We start from the raw sequence: 12675 nt of genomic DNA on the forward strand, positions 1-12675 counted from the left end.
TAGTGAACCAGGCAGAGCAATCTTATGTCAAATGGGAGATGAGGGTCATGGTCTTGTTCAGAGCACCCAGTTTGATCCAGCGTGAATAGGTCCTGTCAAGAGAGAGGGAGCACACCATTCAGTAGAGGCAGTGCAGTGGTTGATTGTTATCTCAGACCACTATTTTTTCCATGGATAATAGTTTTATTCTGTTTCTGACAGTTAATATATCTGGTAGGATTTTTGCAAACAGACAAAGAGCATGATAATCCATTCCCTTGAGGGAGAAAATCAGCTGTTTTGGATTAAGCAAAGTCAGGGAGAAATAAGTACAGAAACTTCAATGGGAAAAATTAGAGCAAGCTAAAATATCTGCAGCTGGAAATATCCATCCTTTCTGAAATTACTCTGGTAAGATTAATTGACTTCTTTGCATGGAAAAGGGAAATAAAATTCTGGTCTTTAGGCGGAGATAGACACGTGCTATCTCTGCATGTGTCAGGAAGGAATTATGTGGAGTAGAGAACGACATTTCACAAACCTCAGAAATCTTTCTTCTGTCTAACTTTCCTATGCCCCCTTGGACCATGGGAAAAATAGGAAGATGAAGCTGCATACACCTCTGACCGAAGAGGCTGTGCTATTGCAAATACTAATCCTTCTTCCAGCATCAGGCAGGTTCAAATGCATATATGGACTAAGTGATTGCCACTCTTGTGGTAACATTTAGCATTTATTCTATTGACTGGTGCAAGCACTAGTTTATAACTAAGATATTAAATATATAAAATGTGTCTTTGAGTTCCTTCAGACAGGGCCTGAATGAGTGCCAATGACACTGTCTACCGGATTGTCATCATACCCTGGTGTAGCAGAGTATCTATACTAACATTAGTCATCAATATGTTCAAGAAAAAAGAGGTTTTATACTGATACTGCAGTAGCCCATATGTGTTGGTAGTTTGCACTGGCCTTGCAGTATTGCCAAAGCTTTGTAGAAAGTGTTATTACACTTTTGAAAAGCAGAACTACTAATTGCCACTTTCTCTGAATAGGTGAATTTTGATTTGGGGCCATTTTTGGACGAAACCTAATTTTAGTTCAGGTTAGCAATCATCACAGCTGCATTCATTACAAAATGGATTAATTACAGCATTTATTCCAATAAATTCAACAATATTCTCCATTACATTAAATATCAAAATCAAGTCATTAGATGTGCAAGCAGTTTCAGAGTAGAGAAGTCATGTCTCCTGAAAAGTTGGTCCTCAAAGGTAAATATGTCACCAAAACAGAAATCCAGTAAAGTTTGCCTTTCTCTCAACCTGTGTTCAGTCAAAGGGGATTCGGTAGAAGTATCTTCTGCTTCTTGGAGCTTAGAGGAATATGACTGATATGTCCCTGATTTTGGATGTCTAAGGTATAGGTATCACTGCTTCATGTCTTAGAGTGATTCCAGTGTCACAGATTGAGGACCTTAGCAGAATGGATAGGAACAATTACCTGCACCTTCTTACAAATTTATATCTTCATGTGACAATGTCTACAGATTCAAAACTCCTTAGAGGCAAATAGATAAATTTTAACAGAGTTAGATACTGGAAGCTTTGAGTTGGTTTTGAGGGATGATTAACCTGTGCTCTTCAATGTAGAAACTGGTGTGCTCATTTTCATAAAGCATTTAACATGGTCTTTGATTACAGAAGGCAGAATGGTGTTGCCTTGCCTGGAAGAGTCAAAGAAAGTGGAAGGATAATTTCAGCAGCAGTGGTCCCCCCATTTTTTTCTCAAATTACAAGGAGAACAGATGAGTCAAGAGATGAGTCCATCTCATGAGAAATGGACTTGTTACTTGAACAAAAGAAATTTTCACAGACTCACAAGGTTACTTAAACATTTGGAGGTACTTTGATACCTGACTTAAAATAAACAAATACAAAAAATGTTAGCGGTAGATTTTCTTCCATCTTTCCCCTCTTCTCAAGCCACTTTCTGTTGTCTTCCAAATAGCAGTTTTGTTGTATTCTGTGCTGAAGCAACAGGTATCAGAAAGTAGCTGTCCTCTACTCAACGGCTGCCTTTGCCTGACCCATAAAGAGCTTGAAGTTTGCTTTTTTGCTTTAGGCAATTACTTTTATAATGCTTTTGTATGTTTTACCCTGCAAATAAAATGAATCAAACAGTAATATTATTAAAATGTTGTCTTTATGTACTGCAGGGCAAACAATACATACTCATTATGCAAGAACAAGGGAACAATCAGTTGAATTTAAATTGAAATTGATAGAAGAAAATATATTTTGACACAGTGTGTTTAGCCTACAGAAATAAATGCCACAAGCCATGAGTGAGAGCGTGAGTTTGGGGCTGTTTAGAGAAAGAGTGAACCGTCAGCGAATAAGTAGTTTGGAAGGGTTTCAAATTCTCGGTTTGTACTGGCCACTTTTGGACCAGATATTGTTCCTGACGATGTGCTCTGCTGTGGTAATGCCCGTTTCTGCTATTTGGTTACAATTCAACGCAGATTTGGCACGTATAACTCTTCTCTATCAGTCAAGTTTATCCTTCTATTTTTGAAGAGAACTAGCATGCTTATTGTACCAAGTAGTGTACCAAATGGGCTTATTGGACAACTCCGCACCATGCTTTTTTTTTTTTTTTTTTTTGGTTGGTCCAGTAGCATCCTTTCGCTCTTGATTTTAGATAGAGACCTCCTTCAAAATTCCAGGTCAAAGGTAATTTCTGATGTTAACTGGCTTTCGTAGCGCAATCTTGTGAGCATCACAGTTGTTCTTGCTCACTGTGATCTGTAATGACCTGGAAAGCCACATCTAAGTCAACACCATCGTGTAGATGATGGAACTCGTAACTGACAAAATGGTGCTACATTTAGGAGAGTATAGGAGACAGTACTGCACAAACCTCAGCCTGTTCTCACGTCCTGCGTTCAACAGGACCATGACATTTCTTTCTTATCATAGTGGAGTCCCTTCGGTCAGAAATACGATTTATTGGACTCCAAATATTCTTCAGGTGCTGGTAGTACACAGCAATACATGAGATTCAGGGATTTAGGAGGGAGGGTTTGGGGGATTTTTATATATTATAAATAAATATTTATTCTGGATAGATGGTATTGTAGCTCTTAACAGGAAGGTTGCTTTGTCGTCGTGTGTGCATGAGGCCTAGCAATATTAACCTCTACTCTGTGACAGTAGTTTCTTGTCACTGTCAAAATATAAATAATAACATTGCACAAAATAACAAAAGCTGCCTTTTAAGCTCATTGGCAAGGTGATGCAGTGTGATGTGTATTCTGACATACCGTGAGAGGTTTAACTGAATTTTGCTGGGCCTTATTCGCAGTTCCTCATTTATTAAGAGTTTTGTAGTGGAGTCCTGTGCAAGTGTTAGCATGTTGTGACATATTTACCGTGGTCTTCTGCACTCTGTTTGTGTGCTTGTGCTGTATGAAATACTCTAATACAAAACTAATATGCTGCCAAGGAAGTTGTTGGAAATGGTAAGGTAGGGTCTTTCACGGGTCCTAGTTGGAGGACATGTATATACGTGTAATAGATAGATGTATTCTATAGATGATGCCTAAAACCAGAGAAATCATAGCTACAGATCACAGTGAATCTTAAACAAACTGAAGTAACACCAGTATCAGCTTAAAAAGGTCATATACCTAACATAAAAATTAAAGTATGAGCATTAAGGTTATTCAGTAATTCTATAAAATTTGAGACTGTCATGTTTTAAATATGGAGTTCTCCTTTTCTTTTCTGATAATTTATTAATATCATTTCTGTGCTTCTAGCAGTCTGGAGTTCATCTCAGAGCCAGGGATTAGATCAAAATCTCTGTGTTTATGTTGAATTCATTAGTGCACAGTATCCAGTTTCTTCTAAACTGCGGTCAAAAGTTTTTGTCACAGATATTTTCCTCAAGAAAGTTATTCTAAATCACATTTCTCTTGCTGGACACCTGGCTATCTCATATCAGAAGTACCTGAGTTTATGGTCTGAGCCTGGCTGTCCTTGAATGTTTTTGTAATCTATCTCCATTTCTCAAAAGACACTGTTTCCAGTTAACTTAATCTTTCTGCCCAACTCCTGATTTTTTATATCACTTTTTTCCCCACCCTGCTTTCCCATTTACTGAGTTTAGTAGAGGTTACTTCAATTTTATTTTCCACAGAGGAAGTAGCAGCACAGAGAAAATCTTATTTGGAGTGAATCCTCCCCACCTCTGCTTGAGGAGGGAAAAAAATGTCTGTGTGTCAGAAACTGCACACCACCACGTGGTGCTCAGGCAGTGCTGAGTTAAACTAAAAGCTTGATTATTTTTATTTTATCTGTATTCATGTGCGTGTGTTTTCTGACTTGGCATCCTTGAGGTTTTTGATGCTGTATTCCTGTCTTATCTTTTAAAAGAGGAAGCTAAGTGCAATCAGTGCCTGCCATTTGTGAAATAAGGGGACTTCCCAGTTGTCTTTGTGTCCAAGGATTAGTTTTTATGACATACCTTTGTATTTTAGATACGGTGAGTTGTGACCAGTTTGTGGTTTAGAACTGTTAGCTCCTAAGTGCTCCTCCCCTAAAATGTTAAGATTTAGCTGCACTTTTTAATAGAAATATGTATTTAATAAGCAGACAGAAATATATATTGAATGAACATAAAAGTAGAAGATTATTTGCTTTAAAAAGTGGATCGAGTTATTTAATAAAACAGCAATAGCTTGTCTTATAAAATAATAGCATGATTTGCTTGATTTTTCTGGTCTAAAACTTTAATAAAATTTTATAAGTGCTGCTCGCATGCAATTCTAGCAAGTGCTTGTTAAATGGTCAATTTGGAATGGAAGACGCAGCATTACAGATGCTGGAGGCTTCCTGTGAGATGAAACAGTATAATGGATCGTAAGTCAGTGCCTGGTCAAGTAGTGCAAACAGTTTAGGCTTTAGAAATTAGCTACTCAAGTACCATGGTATGGAAAGACTAGATTGATGGCTATATAGATAATTAAAATCATTTGTGGATAGATTATATTTCAGGAGCATAAGGATTTCTGCAGTATCTGGAAGGAGCCTGGATTTGTTGTCAGATACCATATCCTTCCGAGCGTCTCGCAGGGCCACCGCTTGGCTGGGCTCGCTGAGGCAGACAAGATGTGCAAGCCAGATAGTGTTACCCTTTAAATACTCATCATTCGGCGTTAATGTAGCAGGAGAGTTTCTGACAACTTTATTAGTAGCTCTCCTCATTAGAGCTAGAGAGATCCAGGCAAATCTTAACTCAGAGCAAGATGCCAGTCTGGCGTTTTTGTCATTATACCCGTACACCCATTCTGGGATTTTTTCCCCCTGATGTTCTCCAGCCAGCCCGCGTGACCGCTCTGGCCTTGTATCAATGTGATTCAAAGCAGAGGAAGAATAGCTGGAAGTGAGGAGTCGCACTGCATGCTGCCTGAGACTTGCACACAGCTGAACTCACATATAAAAGTTACAATTTTCTTCCATTACCTTGATGCCTGACGTGGACTGTCAGAGCTATGACAGCTCACACCACCGCAGATACACGGCCATCTCCCGAGTTTATCTATGGGATTAACTCCTCAAAGGCTTTGAGAATATGGATTACAGTCTCTAGTAGGCTGCGCTGTACCAGAGCCAACATCTCAGCTCTCCCCTCCTCGGAGGAGGAAAAAAAAGATCGGAGGCTGCCTGTTTTGTTGCATTATTTTGTTAAAGCTTAGACTATATGGAGTTACGGTCAAGCGCTCATATAATGCGCATTTCCATGTTTAGCCTGTTGAGCCTAGCACAAGGAGGATGTTAAAATCACAGACTGGTCAGGCAGCTGCTTATTGTAGGTGTGTTTTAGAAAGAGTGTTGTTATACCTGCTGTATGGCTTTCCCTCCGTTCCCCAAAAGAGAACGCATGTTACACGGGGAGGAAACAAGCCTTCTCTGTGTTTGTCATTATTTCGGGATCCATGTGGATGATGTTTGTGAAAGGTACCTGAAGACCCCCTTCGCCACGTGTAGCCACAAATGGAAGGGCAGTAAAGGTCAAGTGGATAAGATGCTTTAACACGACTCAATGAATTTACATGCTTTTTTGAGTCGCTAAAATCATAGTAACGGTGTTCTAAGGAAAAGCACAATTTTTGACATGGGGCTAGTTATTACTATTTTGGTGTTTTCTATATAGAAAATGTCACAACTTTTAATGAAGAACCTTCTTAGAAGGGATTGAAACCACAAGGGCATTGTCTCTTGAAATTATTGGTAATCCTCTGTGCTCAGGCGCTCAGAAAAACTGGGATGTGCTGTTGTGCATCAGTACGTCTAGTGTGTATCCATCTGTTGCTACCGTCAGCAAATTTAGTGTTGTTCAGAAATGAAAGTAATCCATGTAGCATATTTCCTGGGCTCGTGTTCATGATGCAAAGGAGAGTGCTTACGCTAAGATGTTCTAATTTGTCTATTAATCTCTGATGGCAAAACCACCCGCAAATAGCAGATCTCCTTGCAGTTCAGCTGCTGCTATTTCTCTCAGGCTGTAGCAGGGCAGAGTAATTTCCAGTGCGTGTACAGCGCGCTTCTGCCGAAGCCGTTCTCCCGGTCGAGCTGGGTACGTTACTATGCACAGCTCCGAGCATGGGTGCTGGTGGCGGAGAGCCCCACCAGCTGCGCAGCGCCCCGGCGAGCACCCCACTGCACGGTGCAACCATGGGGCATCTGGCCCTAGATCCGCTGGCCCAGGCTGTGCATCACATATGGTGTGTGATAGGCAAATGTGGTGTGGGCAGGCCCTTGCCCAGCTCCAGGAGGACACACGTGTCAGCAATTCATGAGTCTCTCCTACCTCTTCTAAAATGCAGACGCCCTTGTAGCTGTCTGTAGCTATCTGTGCGTTGGGTAAGTAAGTTCAGCACGCCCCACAGTGCGCTTTCCTCCCGTCCTTAGCTCTTGCGTGTTGCTTTCTCAAAGCCTAGCAAAGGCCAAGCTTCTGCTGCAGAGTTTTGCCAGCGTGGCAAATTGGTGGGAATGTGCAAAAAGCCCTGGTGCGACGCTCGCGGGCCGGCGGCATCTGCGTCGTTTGCAGAGCTGTGCGGCAGCGACAGTAGCAGGACTCCGGGCAGCATGTGCTGTGGCTCCTGTTGGAGGCGCTTCCAAAATAATCGTGCTAGCATAAACTAAAATGGAAGGACTCTTCTACTGTAGACCATGTCAGGGGGTGATACTACCTTCAGAAATCTTAGTTTAACAAAGTTAAGCTTATCGGTATCTCGCTGAGAGCGTCTTAAATTTGGCTTTACTTTTCATCTCTGCTTGTGGCAGTGGTCTCTTTGGGCACCTACTAAACACATTTCTGTAGAGTAATTCCAAGACCGTAACGAGTTGCTGTGTCTGTAATCGGATCTCGCTAGGGTAAGATTATGTGTGAGGAGACATGAATTATTAAACTAGGTATTCAGGATACAAAAAATCTTTTAACTGACTAACTTTGGCAAAACTGCCAAAAGTTTATATCTGAGAGATTGCTCTTTTCTTTGTACTTACACCAGGGAAACTGTAATAAGGAGTGTGGGCTATAGTTAGATTGCGTAATATTGACTTTTTAATGGAGTTCCCTGTAGTCTATAGCAGAAGCCAACAAAAATAAACAATGGCAGAAAGCCTGTCCGTATGTGTCAAATAAACTCTGTGAGACCTCCTGTCTTACCACACCGTATTTAGGATGGTTCTGTTCCCTCTCTGGGTGCCAGTGTGTCACTGAGGGGCTTGGGGGCCCTCTCTAAAGCAAGGGCACCTTTTTTTATATGCGAGTGTTGTGATATGCATTGCTTTTACGACCCTTCACAGATTGGATGTTGTCAGATATTCAAAAAATAGACAACACTTAAACAAGAAGTATGACTGCCTGTCCTACGGCTTTATTTACTTTTGTACTTTACACTCTTTCTTCCGCAGGCATTTCCTATTCAAAACAGGAACAGGGACCACACCGCTGTTCAGTACTGCCACGCCAGGGTACACGATGGCATCCGGCTCGGTTTATTCCCCTCCTACTCGGCCACTACCTAGGAACACTCTGTCCAGAAGTGCTTTTAAATTCAAGAAGTCTTCGAAGTACTGTAGCTGGAAATGTACTGCCCTCTGTGCTGTAGGGGTCTCAGTGCTGCTGGCAATACTACTATCCTACTTTATAGGTGAGTTCCACTTTTTTATGATAATCGTCACCGTAAATAGGAATGTCTGGTGGATTATATGTGGACTGTGCCATATAAATGTTCATTTATAACAGATTTTTTGGTAACAGTATAAACCACAGCAGTGATTTAATTAGAACTCCAGTTCTTTGGAGGGAAGAGAAAATTTGAATACTTTGCAAGCATTTTGCAGCACAATAGCAAATGAGCTAACTTCAAAGAAGTATTTGAACTGCAGGTAAGCTATGTGGTGTCTAGTCCCCTTAAAAGTATATATAAAATGCAAGTGGTAAAGTTCCATCATGCAAATGTAACTTGCAGCACAGCCATGGAACTTTTTTCTTCTGTTTTGTTTGAAATATAACTAATACACCATTTAGGAATGCTAACTTTCACTTACTATATCATCAAATTTTGTGATTGTGTGTGTCTGTGCATGGAGCTAGAGACTTTTGATTGGAAGGTAGGGAAAATAATTGTTCAGAAGGACAACATGCGGAGAAGGAGGAGAATTTTTCCTCTCTGATGGGTTGTTTATTTTTAATTTTCTCTCTTTATTTGCTAAATTCCCTTTCCCGATTTTCATTTTATGTGATTTGCTTTATTTCTTTATCACTTTAATAATTTAATTTCATAAATGTTTGCTATCAAAATTGTATAATTTGAGTTTTAGGCTATTAATGGAGGCAGTGCTTGTCTGTGAGAAAAAAGTTAATTGACTTTAATAAGGGAGCAGAGCAGGCTCTTAATGTACTTTCAGCTTCTTCTGTGGCTTTGTCCAGATTACAGATATTGCCACCTGTGAGTCAGTAAATGGTCTTCAAAGACTTTCTTTTTAACTGATTTGTTAATTAGAAGTTTAAATCACCACGATTATGGAAGAATAAGTGTATGAGTCTGATTTCTGAGAGCCATTAGTTGCACTCACGTCTTAAACAAGGAAAGAAAATAGAAAGGGAGGAGAGTCTGATTTCTGAGAGCCATTAGTTGCACTCACGTCTTAAACAAGGTTTAAGACTCACGTCTTAAACAAGGAAAGAAAATAGAAAGGGAGGAGTCAATCTCTTCCTCTCTCCCTCTTTTTTAAATCAGTGTAAATTAATAATAAAGCCTAGAAGGCCTTATGATCCTTAAATCTTCATGGCCTTTGTTGAAACACCCTTGTTATGTTTCAGTCGAAGGCATAGCACAGGCTGTGCGAAGCCTTTGAAGTAGTTCTTGCTGGGCTGAAGCTACTGTGAAAAGTGCACGAAATTGGGTTGCTGAGTGACTGCAGAAATTCCTCTCTCCTGTGGCGGAGCAGAGCACCCTTTCCACCTCCGCTGCCGGCCCCACGAGCAAGAGGCCCCCATACAGGTGTAGGGATCGCTCTCATGGTCCAGACCATTTCGTGCCCAGGATTTTTTGTTATTTTGCGTGAGCGTGCACAGGAGTATAAAGGTGTGGTTTAGAGTTAAGCTTTGACGCTACTATTTTTTTTTTATGGGATTGAAGCAGTCCCATTTATAAAACCCATTTATAAAACCCATTAACTGTGCTGAACCTCCACAACATTGCCTCTTACAGTCATTACAATCAGACATACTCTCCTAAATAAATACAGAAATAAATATGAAAGGAGGAATTCAGCATCAAGTATCACTGTCAAGAACGAGGAAAAATAGCTATATAGATAGTAGAATATTGAAGACTTGATTCAGAGCTGAGCTCTACATTTTCCTAGCCCCAAAGAGCCAGATTACTTACGAATCTGAGGCGCACAAGCAGATAGCTGTACCGGATTATTTCTCCCACAGGCACATTAAGAAATATAAGCATGTCTAATGCGCCTCTATTCATGGATTCGAGAAAAAGAACCGAGCTTTCCAGTGAGTGAGAGCTTTCAGCTCCACACATCATTTATTCACATACTCTGTGAAAAAGCGAGTGTAGCTGTACAACATTTCATGGGCACGCGCCAGCTCACATACTTGCTGAAATAAACAATGCACAAGGGCCTTCCTCTGCCTGGAGTCAATAGGGAGCTCTTTGCCTACTGGTGATATTACACATATTTCAGCTAACTCAGCAATCTAAATGTAAAATCCAGCACTCAGGGATGCTCTCTAGAGAACTTCAGGTCCATAAAACCATGAGTGGATTACACTCATTCATATATGTGGTTTTCCCATCTTTGCAGATGTAATATCAGAAATACTCTCCATTTAATAGGCCATCCAAGTATAAATCAGTGAAAATTATTAATATAAGATGGAAACAGCCCTTCATTTCAGTTAACCATTTCATAACATAGGTATGAGAGGGAGAAATGACTGAGCAGGAAGTTGTTCATGACATGAAAAGTTGGGCAGGACTGCGGCGTTGCGTGACCTCTAGCGTTGTGTGGCGGACATCTAGCACAGCGATGTGGCCTGTCCACTAGCACAGCGATGTGGCCTGTCTGCTGAGGTTTGCAGCAGCCGATGTGGCATGTCACATCTGTAAAGCCAGTTCAGGATATGTTTTTAACTTCACAGGGAGACATTGCCACGAGCACTAAAATGCCACAGCCCTTGCTGCAAAATATGCCAGCACATATTGCCAAGGAGCATAGTTGGGCTGATGTGTGATGTCCACTGCCTAATGTGGCAACTGCGAATTGAAGAAATTGTAGGAGCGCTCGCCCTGTGAACAGCCATATAATCGGGTGCCTCTCTGAAAGGGAGAGAGATGAACATGTCATGCACAGGCTTATTTTAGTTGCGGGGGATGTGGGATGGAAAAAAGTGACTTCAGATCCCGCTACCTCCGCTCGAACACCGAGAGGCAGAAGAGACTTTGCTAGACTTGGTGTCTGCCTGTGCCGAACGGCTCCGGCAATTACTGCTGAGGCTGTGAGGCCAGCCAGAGCGGGGGAGCTGCTCTGCCTTGCACTCCTTCCATCACCGGGACAGGAAAGACTCTTAGGATTACAAAGACTACAAAAAGGAGGTGAGGGCAGACGCCGTCAGCATGGGGAGAGGCCAGCGTTTCACAGGCACACCATTGTAAAGCCACTTAATGCAGTCTTGGGGGTCACGAGGCATTGAAAATGTTATTTTAGTCTAAAGGGAAGAAAGTCTCACTTTTCCCCACCCTGCATATTCTTGCTTTTCAAGCTCTGGTAGTCTCTCTCAACCTCTTGAAATGTGCACAGTGTTTACACTTATCGCTTCTTGCGGTGAGACGTTAATTTTTAGAGAAAATAAAAGTGAGTTTGGAAAGTGTTGACCTTCTGGTTAAAGGATTTGTCTACTCTAAGTGATTGAGAAACAGCAAGTTAAGTGACAGAAACATGCAAATACGAAGTGCTGCAGCAAAAGATAGTGCAGCGAAGAGGAAAAGGAGCAACGTATAGGAGACTGGAACTAAGAAACAGCTCTAGTTTTGAGTAAAGGATTCAAAGAACAACTCTTTGGAATAGCGGGTTAAAAAGAGAGAGAATAAAGAATATAAATTGCCTAGCTTTTGGATTGAGATTACACTGGAATTTCTTTTAGCAGTTTATTTGGTTAACTGCTATCCATAATCAGATTTGCAGCCAAGGAAAAAGAAGACAAATTTATTCTAACATGAACGTTTTTAGAATCCTTCACAAAAAAAGCCTTTTCCCCTATTTGGAAAATGAGGAAGAATAGTATTAAATTTAAGCCGTGCAAGTGTAAGAAATATGAAGTTGCCTTAGTTTGACCTCTTTCTATATACACATTAATAGTTTTACCCAAACTTTGTACAGGGAGTCTGTGTAGGAGCCAGAAATGAAGTCCAGCTTTACAGTGTGCAAGACAAAACATAAGAGGACTTCGTACTGCTTCTCCCTGTGTCTCATGGCCTCATTCAACATCCGTCATTTACAGGGAATAAAAGAAGCAAAAGCTTGTAGAGCAACTCCTGGTTGAAACTGGTGATCAAATCAAAGTTTCGCACGTAACCTCAAACCTGTCTGTTCCTACCTTTTGGGATCTTCTCTTCCTTTTTATTATGGGGACAGAGCTGTTTGTTGTTTTGGGTTTCTTTTCTTTTTTTTTTTTTTTCTTTTTTTTTTTTTTTTAGTAAACAGAAAAATCCACAGTTCAGTTGTAGAGAACCATATCAGTTGGGGAAATCACTTTCAATATATGTCATTGCACAGCAAGGCTTTGACCAGTTACATTATAGCAGCAATCGATACCACCCCTAAATTGTTTCTTTTCTAGTGTGGATTCAATAACTGGGTGAAATTAATGAGAATTTGGGGACATCAGGGCTCCTCTTTCTGGCTCAAGAATCGCTTTGGCCACTGCTTGTCCATCGTCAATGGCATTGGTTGGACAATCCCTAAGTCAATAGAAGACGTCAGAGCCGTAGTGCCATTTTCACTGTGCATGGGACCACGCTGGCCAGCAGCTTTCATCAGTCACTGCTGGAATTGCACAATACCAGATTTAATCAACTGGGCTTGAAGAGTTGCGCGC

The 12675-nt window shown here is 41.0% G+C and overlaps 1 protein-coding gene across 12 annotated transcripts in view; it reads left to right on the forward strand.

The window, feature by feature from the left end:
* TENM3 (teneurin transmembrane protein 3) overlaps positions 1-12675 on the forward strand; it is a 1359158-nt gene that overhangs the window by 1236743 nt on the left and 109740 nt on the right. For all 12 annotated transcript variants that reach the window (XM_064510997.1, XM_064510998.1, XM_064511002.1 and 9 more), the window contains one exon: positions 7965-8203. In XM_064510997.1, coding sequence (XP_064367067.1) covers positions 7965-8203 — 239 coding nt within the window. The remainder of the gene's footprint in view (positions 1-7964; positions 8204-12675) is intronic.

This window comes from Dromaius novaehollandiae, chromosome 4, assembly GCF_036370855.1.
Source record: "Dromaius novaehollandiae isolate bDroNov1 chromosome 4, bDroNov1.hap1, whole genome shotgun sequence".
NCBI lineage: Eukaryota > Metazoa > Chordata > Aves > Casuariiformes > Dromaiidae > Dromaius > Dromaius novaehollandiae.